General features: G+C 31.5%; 3 protein-coding genes and 1 pseudogene across 5 annotated transcripts; 3 read left to right on the plus strand and 1 right to left on the minus strand.

The window, feature by feature from the left end:
• Positions 1–1,796: 1,796 nt before the first annotated feature.
• LOC123197190 (UDP-glycosyltransferase 83A1-like) lies at positions 1,797–3,283 on the plus strand. Its single transcript, XM_044611359.1, has 2 exons — positions 1,797–2,287; positions 2,400–3,283. The coding sequence occupies exons 1-2, from the start codon at positions 1,807–1,809 to the stop codon at positions 3,281–3,283; spliced, it is 1,365 nt and encodes a 454-aa protein (XP_044467294.1). The 5' UTR covers positions 1,797–1,806.
• A 7,934-nt stretch (positions 3,284–11,217) lies between these two features.
• LOC123198189 (F-box protein At5g39250-like) lies at positions 11,218–13,624 on the plus strand. 3 transcript variants are annotated; one of them, XM_044612842.1, is made up of 2 exons: positions 11,218–11,334; positions 12,525–13,624. In XM_044612842.1, the coding sequence occupies exon 2, from the start codon at positions 12,647–12,649 to the stop codon at positions 13,397–13,399; it is 753 nt and encodes a 250-aa protein (XP_044468777.1). In that variant the 5' UTR covers positions 11,218–11,334; positions 12,525–12,646; the 3' UTR covers positions 13,400–13,624. The 3 variants fall into 3 exon arrangements, with proteins under 3 accessions (XP_044468777.1, XP_044468776.1, XP_044468778.1); XM_044612841.1 differs by having other exon boundaries at positions 12,540–13,624; XM_044612843.1 differs by lacking the exon at positions 11,218–11,334 and adding an exon at positions 11,335–11,453 and having other exon boundaries at positions 12,540–13,624.
• A 176-nt stretch (positions 13,625–13,800) lies between these two features.
• Positions 13,801–14,385, minus strand: LOC123197530 (annotated as a pseudogene).
• Positions 14,386–18,290: 3,905 nt separating this feature from the next.
• On the plus strand, positions 18,291–19,513 carry LOC123197531 (expansin-A23-like). Its single transcript, XM_044611848.1, is given in 3 exon segments — positions 18,291–18,369; positions 18,774–19,202; positions 19,205–19,513. Coding segments are annotated over 3 exon segments (696 nt in total). The 3' UTR covers positions 19,393–19,513.
• The last annotated feature ends 3,451 nt before the right edge of the window (positions 19,514–22,964 follow it).

The following is a 22,964-nucleotide window of genomic DNA, read 5'->3' on the forward strand; positions in this document are numbered from 1 at the left end:
ATCTTATATCATACCAGAATTAAGAGTCTTGTGTCAATATAAGACCATTGTGGGGCAAAATCGTGAGACCAAAACCAAGACCAAAGTGGATAATACCTCACTACTTGAAGTGACCTGTTATTTACGGTTCAAGACAAATCAACAATCTTGCATGAGAATGACATTGGACTTATATACTTGCAATGGGCAGAATAAAGACATAAGCATAAACCAAACCATTGCAATCAAGTCAATAAAGACAATAACTAAACAACAACAAATCGCTTAAACACTAGAAACCAGATTGGGAGATCCCCCCTTTGGTTCTCACTAGCTTTCAATAAACAAGAAAACAATAAATCCAGTATTAGCTTCTCAGTCCTTCCTCCAATATCTCCTGTAAATCAACTTGTTCTGTGCTGCACAATACAGAATGTCGAACTCATTTGGCATCAATAAAATATTGAATGGAACGTGGGAGAATAGACGGGAAGCTTGAGGAGCCTGGAAAGTGATAAAGATCACCTGTGTAACTGCAGTGATTTGGGTTACAAAACTCAAAAGCAAAATAATGATGATGTGTGTCCAAAGTGGACAACAATTGGTCGGCCTATTAGACCAAAGATGAAACAAAAACTCTGTGAGGATCAGTATGGGCCTAAACCAGGATGATCAGATGGTTTTGAGATTGGAATGCAATAAGCTCAAGGCCAAAACATGGTAAGTTGAGTGTTGTTGTATGTGATAATTACTGCGACTAATCAGCTTATTGCTCTAAGAATCTCATTCTAAATGCCAGAAACACTGGCATTGACATCAATCAACTCTCATGTAGATTCATTAATCTAGTAATTAAAGAAAGAGTAAACAAATATGGTTAAACTTTGATTAACCCCATGAACCAAAACTTAGTTTGATTTGATGTTCTGGACCCATGAACAAGACACCCCCTGAATAAGTAAGAAGCCAAGCTGATGTCAATATGGCAACAAGTTGAGTACTGGAATTGGCGATCATTTCAGTTATGAGATGCGACGTCCACAGGTTCCTGCTGCCTGGTCAGTAGGCGAGGGTTCCGCTTCTTGGAGAGTGGACAGGTTAAGGGACAATGCTCCAGCCCGAAAGCTATTTGGGCATAACCTATGAAAAGTCATTTGAGGATTTCTTTTAAAAATAAGAATCCTATAAGGGTTTGTCTAAGAAATAAGAGTCATGCTTTCTCTTAAAGATAAGTATCATATTATATAAACTCACTATTCTCTTGTATGAGTAATATAGTCATTTATTAGCAAATACTTTCATTATAACAAGAGAGCTGAGGAGATACTGAAATAATATTGACTCTTTTAGATGGAACCATGTTTTGGATGATCCAAAATAAATTGCACATTATTTCTCTTTACTATTTGTATATATTTGTTTGTCTTATTGATTCTATGCACTCTAATTCATTCAGTATGATCTTTCACAAAGAAAACTTAACCGAATGTGACCATGAAAAACAAGAGAAATAGATGAAACTGCGGCAATATCACTATAGCAGCAGCATAAACACAAAAGTATAAAGCAAACAATGGCAATTAAGTTAGTAACAAAAGGACAAGTGCAACAAATGACTTGATCAAAACTAGAATTAGATTAGGAGATTCCCCACTTGAATCTTCAAAAAACATCAATGAACAAGAAGACAACAAATATTTAGCATTGGCTTCTCAGCCTTTCCTCCAATGTTCCCTATAAAAGAAACATGAACTTGCATTCAGAAACTACCATTAATTCATCAGCTGAATCTCTGAGGAGTTTTATTAAAACCTACTAACAGAAACAATGTGCAGCCCTCATGTTGTTGCTCTCCCTTATCCTGCACAAGGCCATGTGATTCCTTTACTGGAGCTCTCACAATGCTTGGTTAAACATGGCTTCAGAGTCACATTTGTGAACACAGAGTTCAATCACAAGAGGGTCTTGAATGCATTAGCAGAAAAGCATGCTATAGGTGATCAAATCCATCTAGTGTCGATCCCGGATGGATTGGAATTAGATGAGAATAGAAATGACTTGGGGAAGTTATCTGAAGCAATGCTCCGCGTCATGCCTGGAAAGCTGGAGAAGCTTATTGCAGATATCAACTTAGTAAAAGATGATAAAGTTACTTGTCTTATTGCTGATGGGAGTGCAGCATGGGCCATTGAACTAGCAGAAAAGATGAAAATCAAGAGGGTTGCCTTTTGGCCTCCAGCAGCAGGACTAGTGGCCTTGTCCCTCAGAATTCCAAAGTTGATCGATGATGGAATCATTGACAAAGATGGTAAGATCCTTCCGTGTTTAATCCATTGGAAAATATTCATGTCCTTCAATTTTGTTCTCACTTCTCTAGTTCTGTTTTTGTTCTCACTTCTCTAGTTCTGTTTTTGTTCCAGGAACTCCAGTCAAAAAGCAGATGATTCAATTAGCTCCAGGCATGCCCTCATTCAACAGTGCAAACTTTGTTTGGGCATGCATTGGTGGGTCAAGCACACGGGAATTCATCTTTAATCTTATGGTTGAAAACAATGAATATCTAAAAAAGGCAGAGTACATGATTTGCAACTCAACATTTGACCTTGAACCTGTTGCATTCACCTTGGTTCCACAACTTCTTCCAATAGGGCCACTTTTAGCCAGCAGTTGCCTAGGAAATTCAGCAGGATACTTTTGGCCAGAAGACTCAACTTGCTTGAAATGGCTTGGCCGACAGGCACCCCAATCAGTCATTTATGTTGCATTTGGCAGCTTCACAGTTTTTGACCAGACCCAATTTCAAGAGTTAGCTCTAGGACTTGAAATCACCAACAGACCATTCCTGTGGGTTGTGCGGCCAGATATTACTGATGATGCAAATAAGGCCTACCCAAAAGGCTTTAAAGAAAGGGTCACTGCACGTGGCCAAATGATAGGCTGGGCACCTCAACAGAAGGTTCTAAGTCACCCTTCCATTGCCTGCTTCTTGAGCCATTGCGGTTGGAATTCCACCGTGGAGAGTGTAAGCAATGGGGTCCCTATCTTGTGCTGGCCATACTTTGCTGACCAATTCCTCAATGAGAGCTACATTTGTGATGTTTGGAAGGTGGGATTGAAGTTTAACAAAAACAACAATGGGATCATCACAAGAGAAGAAATCAAGAACAAGGTGGATAAAGTACTTGGAGAAGAAAATTACAAAGAAAGAGTTTTGAAACTCAAGGAAATAGCCTTGAATAGTGTCAGAGAAGGTGGTCAGTCCAACAAGAATTTTAAGAATTTCCTGGAATGGGTCCAGGAATGACATAATAGTCATACTTTGCACAATGTAACAATTTCTTCTACTTTCTGATAAAATCAAAAAGATCAATTGCCATATATTCCAATTGAGGGTTTTTAAAAAGTGTTTGTTGAGTAGGAAGTCTCAAAATGACATATCTCCTGAACAATATGTCTTTGCCATACATCCAAAAATAATCAGCAATGAAGGGTGAAACTCTAAAAGTGATTTGAGAAACAGCATAACAGAGAAATGAAAATACAAAAAGGAAACTAAAACTATGTCTACTCAGGACTTCCAAGCATTTTACTATTTGTTTGCTCATTTTCTTGCTTTGTAGAACTTATAATATATATTATTAGGGAGTGGTTTTGTAGGATCTTCCGTGGAGTTTTTGAACAATTAAAAGGTCTTCATATTGGTCCCATCTTGGAAATGGCAATAGCAAAGAAAAAATATTGAAGAAGGATGGATACATATGCATCATGTCAGTTTTGGTCCAAATTCATAAGGAAATCAACTTTGTTGGATGGTTCAACATTGATAAAGACTTGACAGTAGGCCAGAAAAACATCATAATTGTTTCAACTTTTGACTTAGAAGGTTCAAACAATTTTGGATAAAAAAATAAATCTTAAGTTATAACAACTGGACTCCAGATTTTAAGTTGGTAGGTGAAAATTATGTTAATTTCTGGGAAACTTTGTCATAAAGATGGATTATATCACACATTTTTATGTACTGGCTATGAATCATTACAGTCACTAGTTGCATACCTAAATTCAACAACTGCTAAAGAATATGAGTTTGAAAAACTTGGAAATTTGAGGACAACATGGTGGTGCTGATGAAATGACAGTGCTAAATATGACAAGTTTAGCAGAAAATTTGCAGCAACCCATATGAGACTTATGAGGTACAGTGGTCACAGTCACTCAGATCCTTGTGTTTGATATTGAAAATGTAAACAACTCAAAAAATGATTAAAAATGGGAGACAAGAGCTCCTAAAATTTTGGCTTTTGCACGTGGTTGTCTTGACACAGAGAGTGAAATTTGTCAAGATGGATTTCAGTACTGAGATATTATGTAAAGAGCTAGCATTATTTCAGAAAAAGCAAAAAAAAAAAAAAATGCCCACATAATTCAGTTCATGTCATCTCTCCCATACTTTCATACTCAAACATCACAATGGCTTTGCTGTGAAAAAGCCTGCCACCACCACCACCTCATTTGCATTACATGACATTGCATATGCCAATAATCATTTAACCTCCACACCAAAAATAACAGCCAGTCAGAGTTTCATTCAATTAATACATTGTAATTGTGGAAAATATTGCCCTCCTATGTGTTTCTCAATTGGGTTGTTGAGAAAATAAGTGTCACATCATCCCACATCATTAATGGACCAAAGACTGAATCAATTTACAAGTTTTAAATCTAATAAACTTGAATCAATATAGATTAGTACAGTGATGCTTCGCTAAACTACTCAAACATGGTAATGTTCCCAAAATAGAAACATATCATGATCCTAATCAATGATATAACACTTCTTATCTCAGTGCTTTCTTGCTGGGCTCTTGAGCTTTGGCTAACTCTGTTCATTCCCTTTAACTTGAAGACTTCTCTATAACAGCTGGTCCAACAGCCTGACTAAGATTAGATGCCCACAAGCTATTCAATAATATAATGTATTAATTAACATGACTTTGTTAGAAAGATGATAATAATAAGAGGGGAAAAGAGGTCAAATTGAAGAGAAAAAATGAGTCCAGATTCATCATTCAATGTTTGATCTATTTCTGGCAAAAAGGAAGCTTATACTTGTATTTTTTAAATCAAACTTTTTGTTTGTATTCTCAGTTTTCAAATTAATCTAAAAAACTGAAACTTTAGCCAGCTGCCTGCAAAGTGGTTTAAGATATTCTATTAAGTTCAAATTCAACCCAGGATAATAAAGAGCCTGTAACAACCTTTAACATCCCAATGCAACACCGGGATTCTTCTTCTGATCATCCATCCATTCCATTCCCAGAAATCAAATTTTTCGAGACAAAACAAGCCCGGAAAAATATTAAAGCCCCAAAATAGTTGAATATACCAAAAATTGTTGTCCCAGTTGACAGAAATCACTTTAAATGAACAAAGGAAAAGATAAAAATCTGTGAATAATTCTTTTTTTTTCTTCATTGATGATAATGAGAAAAGAGTAATTGATTAATAAATTAAACTATAATACAAGAACATCTTCTTCTTGGGAAGATCCATAGAGCTGAATCAAACTTTGCAAAATGAGGACCCGAGTCCTGAGAAGGATGATATAATCAGCTGTTTTTTGGAACAGCTGGTCAGCTTTAATTGTCCCATCATCACAACAATGGTTATCGCCATCTCCATTGTCGCAAGGAATGAGGTTCTTCAAAGTCTCGAGCTTGTCCGAGACCTTGCCATTTGTCAGCACTCTCTTCTTGCTGCTGCAATGGCCTTGGCCATGGTCAATACCACTATGAGCTCTTCCTCTTCTTCTTCTTTTCAGTGTGGTTCTTGCTCTTAAAGCTCTCGCTCTCCTTGTTTGCACCCTTCTTAGCGAAGAGGGTTTGAGGAAAGAAACGTTTTTTCTGGTTCTCATTGTGAGAACCGAGAAAGAAAGAGAGAGAGCAGAGTGAATGGAAGAACGAGAATGAGAATGTTGTATGGAAAAAGAGACGGGGATGGTGGGTTTAAGTAAGGGTGGGTTGAAGATTTGCCCTTTAATTTTCTGATTATTACTATTCTGCCACTTTTCGTTTTTTTCTGTCTTCTTATTTTATTCTTCTTTTTCCTTTTCTTAAAAATAAATAAATAATATTTGTGTTTTTATTATTCCCATTGCTTGGGAAAATATCTTGAAGAGGTCATGAATAATTAATTTTTAGTTTTAAATTTTTATTCAAGTTGTTTGAAGAAAATGTATCTTATGTAGACTCGTTTTGAAAATTCTCATTAAATTATTAAAAATTTTTATGATGTTGTCAAAAATCGTTATACATTATCAACCAATTAATGAGGGTTTTTAATAATTTATAAAAAATGTGGATGTTTGTAATAAATAATCTCACAAAATATACAAAATTAATCTTTTTTTATTTTTTTATCAAGTAAGTAATTTCTGATATCCAAATATTTATTTCATATTTGTATCCTCCAAACCACCCTATTCTTCAATTTTGATCTCGTTTCTCTCCTAGTGTTACCATACTTGTGATGTAAACAATGACTCATAAATTCAAGTATAAACCCAAAAAAAAAAAACTCATCCAAATTAGTATTACACAAATTACAAGAAAATATAGAAGAAAATTTATCTAATTATATAATAATATATTATTATATTACATAACTTAGTATTTATTATCAATGCACATAGTTTGATTGTTTTTAAGTACCCATTTCATAAAATGTTAAGAAAATTGAAATTTTTTACCATAATGTTGAAGGTAATATGATGGGAAAAGAAAAATAAATAAATAGGAGGCAGGCTTTATAAATGGTGGGTTTGGTTTGGGTGAAAGTAGGAGAGGGCAAAAGAGTAATTAAACAAAAGATGAGAGGCAGTAAATAGAGATTGTTGGGGTGGGGGTGGAGGTGGAGGTGGAGGTGGAGGTGGAGGTGGAGATGGTAGAGGTGGTTCAGGTGAAGGTGGTGGCTTCCCAAAAGGGTGCATGTGAAGGTGAAATGGACCAGCAAAGCAAAGGGGTGAAATGGAAGAGAGAGAGAGCACATGGGAAGGCACATGCATGGTGATGAGAAATAAGGGCATGTGAGAAAGGTGAGAGAGACAGTGAAGCAGCAGCATCAAATGTACAACATGTTCTGCACATTCCCTGCATGCAACTGAATCCGTCCCATCAATTGCCCCTGCCCTGCCACTGCCTCTGTCTCTGTCTTCCCTCCACTACTCTCCTCTTTTTCCTCACTCTCTTAATGTATATTTTCCAACATATTATTACCCATATTCAACTTCACTCATTTTCATTATTTCATGTGTAAGATCAAATATCATTTAAGTTGATAGTATCGTAGAAATAATCAATAGGGTCATTAGAGTTGAACTCAAATAGCATCAGCTCGATTCAATATTCAGTTTGATTTAAGTCAAATCCAAATTGAAATTTCAGTTTGATAATTTGATTCAAATTCGATTTGAATCTCATTTAGAGATACTATTTATCCTATCTGGCATAATTCATCTCAAAGTATTACTATTTATTTTATCGATATCACTATTTATCTTAGCTCAATCGAACTCACACACAAGTTAGTCATTTAAGATTTCAGTCAAACTCAAGTTTCACCATATATAGGCTTAACTCAGCTCAAATCCAGCCTTTACAATAATATTTTATACACTAACAATAGATATGAATACGAGTATAAATATTGATTTGTCATCATATGAATAATTGATTTTGAATTATAAATAAAATAACACATAATCATTTGATAACATGTCAGCATCTGTACCAGTATTTATACTCATTGTTTGTATATATATTGTTACTCTTATCAAAATTTTATTTAAAAAAATTAAAATGAACCCGCTTGTAATATGGTTAATGTAATATTTTTGTGATCTTTTACGTTATTTCTATTATTAAACGTGATATGAATTTATGTTTAGTGTAATCTATGAGAATACCATACTGATATTATGATAAAATTAAGAAATCTTCGCATTTGCTGAAATACACTATGAAATTATAATACGATATCAAATTATTAAACGAACGATTTTAAAAATGATTGAATAGTATTAATTGATCATGTTGATTAAGTGGATGTTACATGTAATTAAAATATGATAGAGCATGATATGTTTGTCTCCCTTGGGAGACATTTTTCCTTCATTTTCTTGCAAAACCCTAAATCATATTTAATCATTTAATAATCACAAAATCAAGTTGTCTAGTAGAAATATAATGAGATTATGTCTTGATCTGATACACATGTGTTGCACTTGGTTTTGAAGCTATTAATATAGTACAATGAGGCATGTGTGACAAGTGCATGTGAGCATATTTTGATTAATTTTTGTTTAATTCAAGTTGGGAAAATCTTTTCCCAAGAAAATATAAATAAGGTTAAAATTTTCTTGGAAAAGTTGTCTTTTTCCGGGAAGCCTCAAATGTGGATAATCTTACCTTGGACAATTCATCATTTTTTAATGGATTATATTAGTTTGGTAATCTAAAAAGGAAAAGGGTATCCCTTGATAGGTTTAACTTTTGTTCAACTACAAAAGACATGCACAAAAGCAAACAATTAATAGTTTTATTGTTTATAGTGGAAAAATCTACTCAACATGACTATTGAGTCATTGATTTCTATCTAATTAGTATTTATAATGAGTACTAATTTGAGTATTAATAATAATATATCATCAAGTAATTAGATAAATATGAATTAAGAATAAAATAATACTCAATCAGATAATGACACATCATTTTTTAACCCAAATTTGTAAGTATTATCGATTAAGGATAAATTATATCTTGTACCACTTATCAATGCGAAATTATCAACTAGTATTATATAGAGTTAAATTTGAATTGAGCTAACTTCGAACAAGTGTTATCTCAAGCTTCACTTGAATCTAGAACAGCAAGCTTAAGTTCGACTTTAAGCTCGAGTCAACTTGAATGGTGCACAATGATGTTGGAGAAGATGACAAGTCATTGGATGAAAAGAAGAAAAAGAATTGAAAGAGAAAAAAAGTTCCAATGAAGAATCGACAATGAGTCCTCAAACTTGAGTTAAGTTGTCAAGCTAGATCTTCAACATAAGCCTCAAGTTCAACTCATTTGTAATGAACAAAGATTTGAGTCCAAACTAGTTTAACTCAGATCCATCTCTAATATTACGCAAAAAAAAAAAAAAAATCAATTATCAACACTAATACAATTTTATAAACATTTGGGGTGCGATAACTTGACCCATAATTACTGTACCAAATAATTCAAATTTTCATTTTGTTGTAATACTTCACTTTACTATTCAGTCTCAACTTAATAAATTCAAATTTTTCAAATGGGAAAAAGATCATGCTAGTCGAACTCTAACATTTTAGGAGAGGTTCTTTCATTCAAATACTCAAGCTAGCCCTTACTGTCAATTACCACACTTATTATTTTGATATAATTATTTTTTACAATTTTTGGTAATATTATTTGAATAAAGAGAGAATTACATAAATACCCATAAATTAATGTAAGTGTTGTCTTAAATTGGGGCCTCTAAAATGCTCTCACTTGCTCACTTTACAAGTGAGCGATGGTGATGTGATTAAACAACACATGTCCAATTTATATCTTCTTTTGAAGTCATGTGAAGGTTTGTGTTTTTGCTTTATTCCTTTTGCGGCTTGGTCGGTCGAGAGTAGAGACTTCCTCACTCACTCCCTGCCCAAATCAACGTGCCTCCCTCTATCCCTTTGCCCCACTTGTTTTCTCTCTTTTCCGCCCTCTCTTTTCTGCTTTTTTCCATTGTTTCTTTCTGATTCTTACCACCCAAAATTTTACTTCTTATCATACTACTTTAATAAAATTATATATATTTAATTTTAAATATTTAATTAGATATTTAGATAATATATTATCAAATAATTATGTTATTTTATCTTTAATTTAAAATTATTCAATTATATAATAATATATTACCCATATATCTAATTGAATACTTAATACTTAAAACCAAATCGGCCATTTTCTTGTGTCTCAAATTGAAACATGGGCTAACTCGGTCAAATTGATGTGTCTACCAGTCCCAAATGCCTATACCCAATTCCAAGGACTTACAATTACATTATAATTAAATGTATAAAAATTAGAAACATAAAAAATATTCACAAATGTCTAATCAACATGAAAATATGAAGGAGACCAATAATTGTAACTTCTTGGCGAAAGCACAAACACACATGGCCCATTCCAATACAAATTGGCTCAATCCAGTACAAGATTGGCCCAGCCCTTGGATGGCTCCATCACTAAGAATATTTGTTTGTCAAATCACATAGAACAACTTGCTTATAGCTTCCATTCCCTCAGAAATTACAATTTTTGTTCTATGGAATTGCTTTTTTATTTTGTCCTTATCCCTCTAATCTTTAACTTGAATTTCACATGTAACCAATTGTTGTGTTGAAGACCTTGCCTTTGTTAAAGTAGGATATCTTTGTTTACAAAGCGACCGACTATATAATAAATGATTAGACATACCTTTTATACCCAGATCAATTTGACGTATGAATAGAAAATATTTTATTTAGAAACAACAAAAAAGAAAAAATTTGGATAATTTGGATCGTTTTTACAATCTACTCAATTTGTTATTCTAATCTTCTAATATCGCAAAATCATTTTTAGTTTTATTCACTATCATTATAAGATTACATTATTATCCCCCATTTCAGTCAAATTATACTACAAAGGTCAAGTAATAGTATACATAACTTATGGGTAATTGATAGAACTATTTTAAAATCATTTTTGCATCTATTTTTTATCCATTAAATTACATGTTACAATTTAATACACTTCTCGACGGCAGGATTTTTCTCGTAAATACCAATATTTCAATTTTCCCTTATGTTAAAAAGAAAACTAACGTGATAAATAATAATGAAATAAAAGCAATATTATCTACAAACAATTTTGAATACCTAATGATGAAACGGTTTTAAATACAATATATAATCATATTAAAATATGTATCAAAATAATATTATGATTTTATTATATAATTGAGTATTATTTTATACTAATTAAAAATTATATGATAATAAGAAAACACATATTTTGAATAATTAAAATAAGGTGCAAAAATATTATATTTATTTTAAATTTATAAATGTAAAAAAATAAATAAATAATTAATGTAATAATCTTACAAATCTTCAACTATTAAAGCAAAACTACAACAAACGTTATCCTTATTTCACTTTCTTCTAATCTCTTTATCCTTCTCTCTCTTCTGTGCTTCTCGTAAACGGGAATCTAGGGTTTTACCCGTTCATTTTCAACATCAATTTTGGTACGTTATTCTATCGCTCGATCCTCTTTTCATTTCTGTCTAATGTCCCTCTACTGCTCAATTTCACTTTTCTTACTTCAATTTTCGGTTTTTTCTCTCCCTCTTGAGCTCGATCTAGGGTTTGTTTTCTCTCTTTCTATCTATTATTATGTTGAATTATGTTGTTTATTTGATAATCTATGATGTGGGTTTTGTTTGTCTGATCGAAACTTCAACTGGGTATCTAAAATTTTAGCTTTTGTTTTGATAAAATTGTGTACTTTGACTTTGATCATATAGTAAAAAAGCGATTTTTGTTAATCTTACGCAAAATGAGATCTTTGTAATTTGATTCTGTTAGCATTTGTTATGAAGCCTCGGTTTTGTTTATCTGATCAAACCTTGTTATGAAGTCAGGTTTTCAGTAGTTATTACTAAGCTTTACTGTATACCGCGTGAGCCTGATGGATTATTGTTTGCCTTAGTGATAGTGCCGGAGGCTTCTTATAATTTTCTTCAAGTGTTAGATTCCGGGCGGAGATCAATTTGGTTTTTCAATGTCAGTTATGACTGCATTTGAGTTGATTCTTGCTAGAAATTTTATGTTCATGCATGAGCCTTGTGCGTTTATCATCCTTTTACCTTAGCTTCATGGTTTTAACCATGTGAAACATTGTTATACTCTAAGTAAGTTGACTTACATTGATGGAATCACAACTATATATGTAATTGACTTGATTAGTCTTTTTAGGCTGAATAGTAGGATCAATTGTGATGGGCCATTGATTGAAACTTTATTTTCTATTTGTGTCGATGAGAAGAGTGGATTATGACTACCTGAATAAGAGTTAGTTTACATGGATCACTATTTTTATTGAGAATGCATTAGATTTTTGAGGAGTTAGGTATTCCCCTCTGCATAAAATACACCTCAAATATGTATTGATGGTCTGTTGCTGTCTGTTTTAGAAAATTCTTCATATTGTGGAATCATGATTATGTTCTTGTAAGTTGGAGCTAGTGAATTGGTACCAGTTGACATCATTTTAAGTTAGCATGTCCATTCATATGGTTAGTTGCAATTGCAGATAGGTTTCCTTTGGGGGAAAACAAACAACAATATGTCCCAACAATTCTCAGCTGCGTCTTTGCTTTTAATGTTCTAGACTTGTATCTTGATATTTTGTTTGCTGTTTAATTTGAATTTTCAGACTTCTTATTTGCAGGAAAATTCCTCGGAATCAACTGTCTTCACCTGTCAGTCTCTCCGATGCTGTAAATGGTTGCTGGAACGTTTATCATTCTGCTTTTGATTGTTGTTTTCTAGCTGAAAATGATAAATGAAGAAATTTTAAAGGCTGTTTTCCCTTTATTGGATGGAGTAGACCTTGCTTCCTGTATGGTAGTGTCTAAGCAATGGAGAGACATAGCCCGGGATGATTACTTCTGGAAATGTTTATGTGCAAGGAGGTGGCCTTCAATTTGCAAGCGACCGAATCCTCCCACAGTAACCTACTACAAACTATATCAGACCTTTTATAAACGCCAGGAGCGTCGAACTCTTTTGCCACCAAGGCTTTCCTTTGAGGATTTGGAATTTTACATTGACATTTGGACTGATGATAAATTGATATTCTCTGAAGTGGTCCCAGGCCCTGTCTTCCAGAATGGATTCAAGATCCCACCACCAGGAATTTCAGACATGCCACAATATCATCGTGAGGACGACCCTGAGTGCAAGATGACCATACCTGTTGAGCCAAGGTTTACAATTCCATGTAGCCAGACAGTGAGTGCTTCAGTACTTGTGGGACGGAAGGATTCCAACAGAGTCGCTTGTATAATTAATAAATCCAAGTTTGATTACATAGACCGACCATCCCACAGGGCTCATGCATTTGAGTATCTTGACTTCGCCCCTGCTTACCCTTTCACTTATGGAATCCGAGCGTGGATTTCTCTGCATTTCATGGAAGATGAAAACGAAGGTGTCCTCAATGTTTTTGGTCTTGAAATGGATTTCTATGATGCTGCAAACTCCAAGGAAGAGGTCCTGTGGCTATTAGACATGCTGGATTGGAAGTGAAGACCTTTGGTTTAGACTTTGGTGGAGAGTTTGAATTCCCCCTCACCCTCCATGCAGAGATTTGCCTAAAGTGGTTCAAGTTTCATGCGTGTTATAAAAGTCTGTACATGCCTTTTAAATATTATAATTGCCAATAAATTCTAAACAATCTGCTTTGTAATCCTAAAAATTCTGAGGTTTGCTAATTATCTTTATTAAGAAAAATCAATCAAGGGTTTTTTCCAATCTGTGAACAAATAGCAGGACAAAATTATGGGGTGTACTGGTGTAGCTATTAAAGTACAAACAGAGTGAAGGCCCCTGGAAATTAATTTTCCCATCAAAAGTTTGGCGATAGCTCCAATAATGAGGGGCGACATCATTGAATTGCAGCATCAGTCACTACTAGTAATGGGAATCAATCAAGGGTTCCCATTACTAGTAGTGACTTGAAATGACTAACTATGGCTCCGCAAGGCAGCTCCAGTCTGCCAATTCTGGCCCCAGTTGCGCTGCATTTGCCGCCAACCTGAATTACCTCCCTTTATTTTAACATCTGTGGCATCACCAGCACCTCCAACATTGTACACCAGAACCAGTGTCCACTATCTGTTTCCTTTGATCTCAAACTCAACTCCTCCTTGCTTGGAGCAATGGATTCTGCGATATCTAACGGGGATGATCCCAGCTTTGCAGTGAGCAAGCTTCACAAACATTGGCATGGATAAATCGAAGTGCTTTTGTGGAGGGCTGCACCAGTTATGGTGCGGTTTCGAGTAGTTTGGAGGGCAAAAATTGGTGGCTGTAACGTGGATGCTGCCTGCATTTGGTATGCACCATTTAGGATCATTTACACACGTCATCTCAAAACAAGCACCACAGGCTGGTCCATTGTCGAAGAGGGCTGTGCTCAGAACTGCTATCTCAAGTCCATATCCTTGCCTGAAGAGATCTCCATACCCACAACCTCCCTGTGTCAATAACACGCCACTCGAATTATTAGACATTCACATGTTATACGTCCAATGAATGAAGATTATTGTATTTCAGAGTCAAACAGGACGAATTAGAGGTCAATAAGGGTCAACTGACTGTTACTTTAAATTTTTTTTTAGTTTAATATTTACAAAATATCAATATAACCTTTGACTTGACAATAAGAGTATAAATTTTGATAATTAGATTTTTTTTTTTAGTGGGGTCTGGTTTATCCCTAAATCAAATTATAAAGTTTAAATTTTTATAAGGGACATAGACGTGGGCATACTATATACTCACACACACACACACATACATTCATGATACATGGATATGGAATGACTATGTTTATATACACTTACGCATGGTCTCGCCTCCTTTCATGTCATCATAAAATGTGGCACAAGCATCATACCATGCAGTATCAATGCCCATGGCCACGGCCATTAGCAAATGAAGAACCATGAAGATGAAGAAACTCTTGAAGCCACCCATGAACAATGCTTAGAAAAATTAAAACACAGAGAAAGAAGATTAGAATAATGGCAAAAACAAGTGCATGGCAAAGGTTTTAGTAGACACCATTGTGAGATATAAAAGGAGGAAAATAACTCACAATTTAACCCTATGAATCTATGCTAAAATCATTCTACATTTGAAAAGAAAGCAAATATATAATTGCATATATAAGAAATTCGTAGTAATTGCAATTATATAGTAGAGTATAATTACTACTTAAGATTATTAATTTTTCCAATAAAACTATCTATAAATAGTTTTTAAGAATATTTTTAAAACTAAATCAGATTCAACCTAATAGAATGGGCAATCTAATCTAATCGGTGATCAGATTAGTTGATCAATGATTAGAGTAATTAATTATTCAAAAATAATATTTAAAAAGTTTTTGTATAATTTATTATTAATTATATAATTTGATATATTTAACGTTAAAATAGATCTAGTTGGATAGTATATATATTTAAATTTGATAATTAAAGTCTTAGGATTAAGTTTTCATAATGATTTTTTTAAAATAATTTTTTATGTTGATCGAGCCTATATGGCTAACAGTTGATGATTTAACTGGTTGGACTAGTCGATCCAATTAAATTTTTAAAACCATGGGCTTAAGTACACAATTAAATATACAAATAATATGAAGATATATCATCTATTTAAAACTGTGTACACAAAACATGACTCTTAATTTTCTATACATTGGTGGGACAATTCACCTCCTAAATAAGAGATTTTGGATATTTGTTTTGATTTTTATAGATGACAATTCAGTTCTTCGAATAGAGATTTTTTGTATCAATAAAATTATATATAAATGGTTACACACATGATATATTTTTATGTGATTCGATAGTTTTGAATTAAAAATAAAATAACTCCAATCACATGATGACACATCATATATGTATATATTTGTATACTCACAAATATGTACTTGTAGTATTGCTCTTTTATGCACAAAACATTCACTTAATATTTTATCCATTAGTTGCAGAATTCGATTCTAAAATAGAGATTTTGGGTAATTGGTTTGATTTTTTTAGATGACAATATAAATTTTTTTAGCAAAACTATGCATATAATTAGTTACACAGATAATGTGTCATCAAGTGATTTTAAATTAAAGATCGAATAATACTCATTCACATGATAACACATCATTTATGTGTAAGTTGATTTTATCTACTTGTGCACATAGCATTTCTTAATTATTCTTATACTAGTCCATGATGATTAATTTGTTTGAGCAATTAATCTAGGTTTGCAATCGAATCAAATCGAATTTAAATATATTCTGGTTTGAGTTTGGTTCAAAAGTATAATTGTCAGCTTGAGTTTAGTTGATAGCCAAAGATGTCGTCGAAAATTAACGAAATAAATAGTATCATTAGAGTTATGAACCCTAATTACCCTTTAATAGGTTCATCGCCAGATTAAAGTATAAAGTTTGAAAACTTATAAAAAAACATGAACATGCGGACGCATACACACATGTATGATACATGGATATGAAACAAATATGTTTAGTCTCGCCTCCGTTCATGTCTAATAAAATGTGGCATGAGCATCATACCATGCAGTATCAATGGCCATGGCCATTAGCAAACAAAGAACCATATATAAATGCATAGCACCATTCACTCCCTAAAATAGAGATTTGAGCAACAATAACATAATTAGGTATATAAATAATTAATATTTTAAAAATCGGATCGACAATTAAATCGGTTATTTTACTAATTTACAGTTTTACATATTTAATCATAGTTTTGTTGATTTTAAATAGTTTTTTCAGTTCAACGAGTTTATCGAATTTGATTGAATTTTAAATAAGTCAATATTATAAAACCATATGCACAAATAATGACATGTTACTATGTTATTAAATGTTTGTTTATCGTTAATTTTCAACTATCTAATTACATAATAATATATTATTATTTGTGTATAAAGTTTTACACAAAAATTATACACATAACATTACTCATATTTATATATAGACTTGACTGAATTATTGAGTGGTTCATGGTTTTATCGATCAAACCAATCACCCCGGTTTGGTCTTAAAAACACTGCAGATGATGTGTCTTCATATTATTGGATATTACTTTTATTCTTAATTCAAAATTGTCTGATTGTATGATGACACAATTATATATTTAAAATGTATGCATATAGTTTTATTGTAAAATTAATAATCTTAAATAGTAATTCCACTACAATAAAACTATATGTACGTATTTTTTTATACATAATTAAATGCATATATGATTTGTCATCATATATTTGGATGCTTTTAAATTAAAGATAAAATAATACTTAATCATATAATGACACATCATATATATATACCTAATTATATACTTAAAAATATATAAATATAACATTGTTTAATTGCACTACTATATAAATTAAATTCATTTATTTTTTTATTTTCTAATAATGATAGAAAATGTTTAATGTTATTACAATTTTTTTCTTTTGTAACAACGTATATACACAATTGTATACTTCATTTCTTTTCAAATGTCGAATGATTTTAGGTTAAATTCATGAAATACAATTAAATTGTGAGTAAATTTCTTCCTTTTTTATATCTCACGGGAAACCTATAAAACTTCTGTCATGTATTTGTATATTTAAAAGTGTATATATAATAAAAGTAATATTGTGTTATGTGTATAAATAATAACATGTCATCATATGATTGGATAATTTTAAATTATAGATAAAATAATATTCAATCATATAATAATATGTTATTATTTATACATAAATTATCAATAAAACTATATATACATACATCGGATATACAATTTTATACATATTTATAGTGTTCTCACATGATTAAGTGTTACTTTATCATTTATTTAAAATCATTAAATCATGTGATGACATATATAAGTGTGTATACAATTATATATTTGAAGTGGGTACACAAAATATTATTCTAAAATTATACAGATTATTTGTGCATATAGTTTTATTGATATAAAAATACTCAAATCTCCATGTTAGGAAGTGAATTGTGCAACCAATGGATGGAAAATTAATAATCATAATTAGTAATTGCATTTTTAGTATATAAAACAAATTCATTTTTGTTTAATTTCCAAATATGATAGAAAAATATTTTTACTATGAATTTTTGGTAATAACAGATAAATACAATTATAAATATCCTATCTTTCCAAATGTAGAATAATTTTAGCATAGATATATGGGATTAAATTGTGACTTATTTTCTTCCTTTTATATCTCACCATGAAGCCCACAAAAGCCTTTGCCATGCACTTGCTTTTTGTCATCACTCAAATCTTATTTCTCTGTGTCCTATTTTTTTTTCTAAGTTATCTTCATGGCTGGCTTCAAGAGTTTCCTCATTTTCATAGTTCTTCATTTGCTTATGGCCATGGTCATGGCCATTGATTCTACATGGTATGATGCTCATGCCACATTTTATGGTGACATGACCGGAGATGAGACTATGCGTAAGTATATATAAACATATTTGTTCCATATCCACCTATCATGCATATTCACGCGTATGTATGTGTGTATACCCATCTCTATATCCCTTATAAAGTTTCAAACTTTATACTCTCATTTGGGAAGAACCAATTAAGGGGCAAGCTGGGGTTTGTTACCCCACTAAAGAAATAAATTTTGCTTGCTTCTAAATTTTTATTACCATGTCTAATTATTAATGTTTTTAAATCAATATCATAGAATTATTTATATTAAATTTATATATATATATATATATATTAAATTTAAAAAGTTATACCAAGTCAAGTCAATTAAGCCTCGTTGAGCTTTGGTCCACCCTGATTGATTCCTGAAATACAATTTTCTTGATTTGGTCTAATAATTTTGAGCGGTGTGTTAATGACAGAGGGAGCTTGTGGGTATGGAGATCTCTTCAAGCAAGGATATGGACTTCATACAGCAGCACTAAGCACAGCCCTCTTCAACGAGGGAGCAACCTGTGGCGCTTGTTATGAGCTGTATTGTGTGAATGATCCTCAATGGTGCATCCCAAATGCCGGCAGCATCAAAATCACAGCCACCAATTTCTGCCCGCCAAACTACTTCAAACCAAACGACAACTGGTGCAACCCTCCATTAAAGCACTTCGATTTATCCATGCCCATGTTTGTCAAGCTTGCTTACTACAAAGCTGGCATCATCCCTGTCAGATATCGCAGAATCCATTGTTCCAAGCACGGAGGAGTCAAGTTTGAGATCAAAGGAAACCCATACTGGACTCTTGTTCTGGTTTACAATGTTGGCCGTGCTGGTGATGTTACAGATGTTAAAATCAAGGGGATAAGACGGGTTGGATTCAAATGACGCGCAATTGGGGCCAGAATTGGCAGACTGGCACTGTCTTACAGGGGCAGAGTTTGTCTTTTAGAGTCATCACCAGTGATGGGAAGATACTGCGATTCATGAATGTCGCCCCGAATTATTGGAGCTATGGCCAAACTTTTGATGGGAAACATAATTTCTAGGGTTCCATATTTAATTGCCGCACCCTCACATTATGCTTTGTCGTTTGTTTACAAGGGAAAAAAAACCCTTCATTGTTTTTTCTTAATGAAGAATTTGCAGGAGCAGATTGTTTAGGGTTAATGACAATTATAATATTTAAAAGGCATGTACTTTGAATAAGCATGAAACTTGAACCACTTGGGCCAATCTTTGCATTTCAAATATTGTCCACCTAAGTGGAGAGGATACGAATTGGATTGTGTCCGCATATTCTTTAACTTGAGTCATGTTTGAATAACACAGAGATTTGTTTGAGTACATTGAGTCAAAAAATAAAAGATAACTCAAATAAAAAATTATTTGACTCAAATTTTTAGGTCAAATCAATTATTTAAATTTATGGTTTGGTGGGCTCAAATTTATTGTTTGAATTCGTAATTTGAGTTTGTATTTTATTAATAAAATAACGTTGTTTTACACAAATAAGATACAAATTACAGATTCGAACTATAAATTAGAGCGTAATCGAGCTATAAATATAAACCACCAATTTGAATTATGAATTTGAATTGATCCAACCTATGAATTCAAATCAAATAAAACTACAAATTTAAACTATTTATTTGAACTATGAATTTTAACTAAATCAAATCGAACACTTCTTAATTTGAATTTGACTTGGTTTTAAAAATGATTTAAATCACTTGGCTCGAATTTAGTTGGAATTCATTCAAATCAAATTGAATCGAGTCAAGCTAGCATTTAACAACCAAAACATTTTATTAAGAAAATATTTTCTCTCATTATTAGGAAAAAAACAAAAGTGAATTTAATTTATTACCAGTTATGAGTATTAATTTTGAATTAAAGATTTAAAAAATTTAATTATACGATAATAAATATTTTTTTATTATGTATTTTAAACCGTGTGCTTGCTCTTAATTTTCTATTTATCAGTGGCACAATTCACTTCCTCAAATAGAGATTTTGGGTATTTGGTTTGATTTTTATAACAATAAAACTGTATGTAGACAATTCTGTGTACATAGATTGATGCACACATGCTATATTATCTTATAATTAGATAATTTCAAATTAAAGATAAAATAACACTCAATCATATAATGACACATTATAGGTGTACTAAAAAATATATACACATAACACTGCTTATATAAAAATCAAACCAAATAAATAATATGTCATCATATAATTTATATAAATAACAATATAAATTTTTTTAGTAAACCTATACATACACACTTTAAGTATACAAATGTGTATATACTTATTTATATCATTATATGATTGAATGTTACTTTATCATTAATTTAAAATCATCTAATTACATGATAACATATATCAAGTGTGTACCAATTTATGTACTCAAACTGGGTACCTATAATTTCATTGAATTTTTTTCAACAAAACTATGTATATAATTGAATACACATATGACATATCATCATGTGATTGATTAATTTTGAATTAAAAATAAAATAACACGCAATATTACTCTTAATTTCCCATCCATTAGTGGCACAACTCACTTCCTAAAATAGAGATTTTGGATATTTGATTTAATTTTTATAGATAAGAAAATAAAATTTTTCAATAAAATTATAAACACAATTAAATATATAAATAATATATTATTATATAATTAAATAATTTTAAATTAAAAATAAAATAATATTTAATTATATAATAATATATTTTTTATATATTTAAATTTTATATATATATATAAAATATTATTATTCGAGAAATAGTAATTGAACAATGGGTCTAAAGGCACAAATAAAATATGGAGGCCGAAGCTTGTCACGGAAGCCAAAGTGCCTAACAAGTTAACTTGTCATAGACTCTCATTGTGGCAAACCCAAGGGTAATTTAGTAAATTTTAATTTCAAGTTTAAATATATAGCATAAAAATACATTTAGGAGAGATTCCGTTGACATTATGCAAGATTTGTGTGTCTAAAAATGTGAATTAATTTTAAAATTGGTTGGTAATCACCCATTTATAGAAGTTCCTTAAAATGCATAAAAAGGTTACAAATCAATATATATAAATTAATATTCAATTTATTTACATATAATCTTACTTCATAATCATATAAAGGCTAAAAGACTTATTTATACCCAAGGTTTAGTGTATTGTTAAATTGATACCTATAACTTTTTGAAATATCTAAATATCTACTCATTATCAAACATTTATTAAATTTTGTTTATTAGTTATAAAGATAAAAAAAATTATTTAACTTTAACTTTTCTAGTTTTAAAAGTGAATTCCACCCATCCCTAAGGTTTTTTTCTTCCCTCTCTGGCAACTATCTCCTTTGACTTCCCACCCCTTTTTACCTCCCTTTGGTCTTCTCTCTTAGTTGGCCCCTGAAGACGAAAACGAATTGTCTTCATCTTCATCTTCATCAACAAGGATTCTGTCTTCATCTACTTCTCTTCATTGAGGAAGAGAAATGAGGATGATTTGTTTCTCTCCATTGACAAAGAGTTGTCTTCGTCTTCAGGCACCAACGAAGAGAGATGGCAAAAGGGAGGAAAAAGGGTGGGAAGATGATAGAGATTGTCATTGGATATGATGGTCGGAGAGGGGAAAAAACCCTAAAGATGGGGGAAAAAGATCACTTTTTTTAATTAGAAAAGTTGAGGCTGGAACAAAATTGTCAGTTTTTAAAATCAGGGGGATGTGATAAAATTATATATTTTTTAATATTATAGGTTAAATAACAGAAATTGGATGACCGATAGGTAATTAAATTTTCAAAAAGTTATATGTATCAATTTAACAATGAACTAAACTTTGGGTAGAAATAAATGTTTTGACATTCTATACATAAGGTCAAATGACTATTTCCCACCTAAGATGAGATAAAATAACAAATTTTCACCAAACAAGTTTCAAAATGTTGAATTCCTACTTTCATTCACTCATGTTAATGAATTTTGTATGATTTTCTCAATGATGATTGTTTTGCATTTTTATTAAAATTATAAAATTGCCATTAAAATTTAATATAAAAGTTAAATTACCAATTAAAAAATTTATCGTTTAAACCCCTAAAAATATTTAAACTCTAACTAACTTTAAATTGTTACATTGTGTTTAATTTTAGAGCAATATTATATATATATATATATATATATATATATATATATATATATATAATAGATGTTATTTTATTTTTAATTTAGAATGACTTAATCAAATGATGACACATCATCTGTGTACCTAATTGTATACTAAAAAATATGTACGTATAGCTTTATTATTAATTTTGTGGGGTGTGACTTATTTTTGAAATTGCTGAGAGACATATTAAATATTGAGCAATGTTATGTATATCCATTTTTGAATATACAAAAAAATATACATGTGATATATTATAATGTGATTGAATATTACTTTATCCTTAATTTAAATTTACCAAATCACTTGATGTTATATATCAAGTATATATGTATTTGTATTCTTAAAGTGAGTATATATAGTTTTATTGTTGAATTTTTATAGTTTGTGCTTTTTTCAAATTTTTAAAACTCTTGAAAATTTCCTTAACACTCCAAA

The sequence above is a fragment of the Mangifera indica genome, chromosome 15 (assembly GCF_011075055.1).
Source record: "Mangifera indica cultivar Alphonso chromosome 15, CATAS_Mindica_2.1, whole genome shotgun sequence".
Lineage (NCBI taxonomy): Eukaryota > Viridiplantae > Streptophyta > Magnoliopsida > Sapindales > Anacardiaceae > Mangifera > Mangifera indica.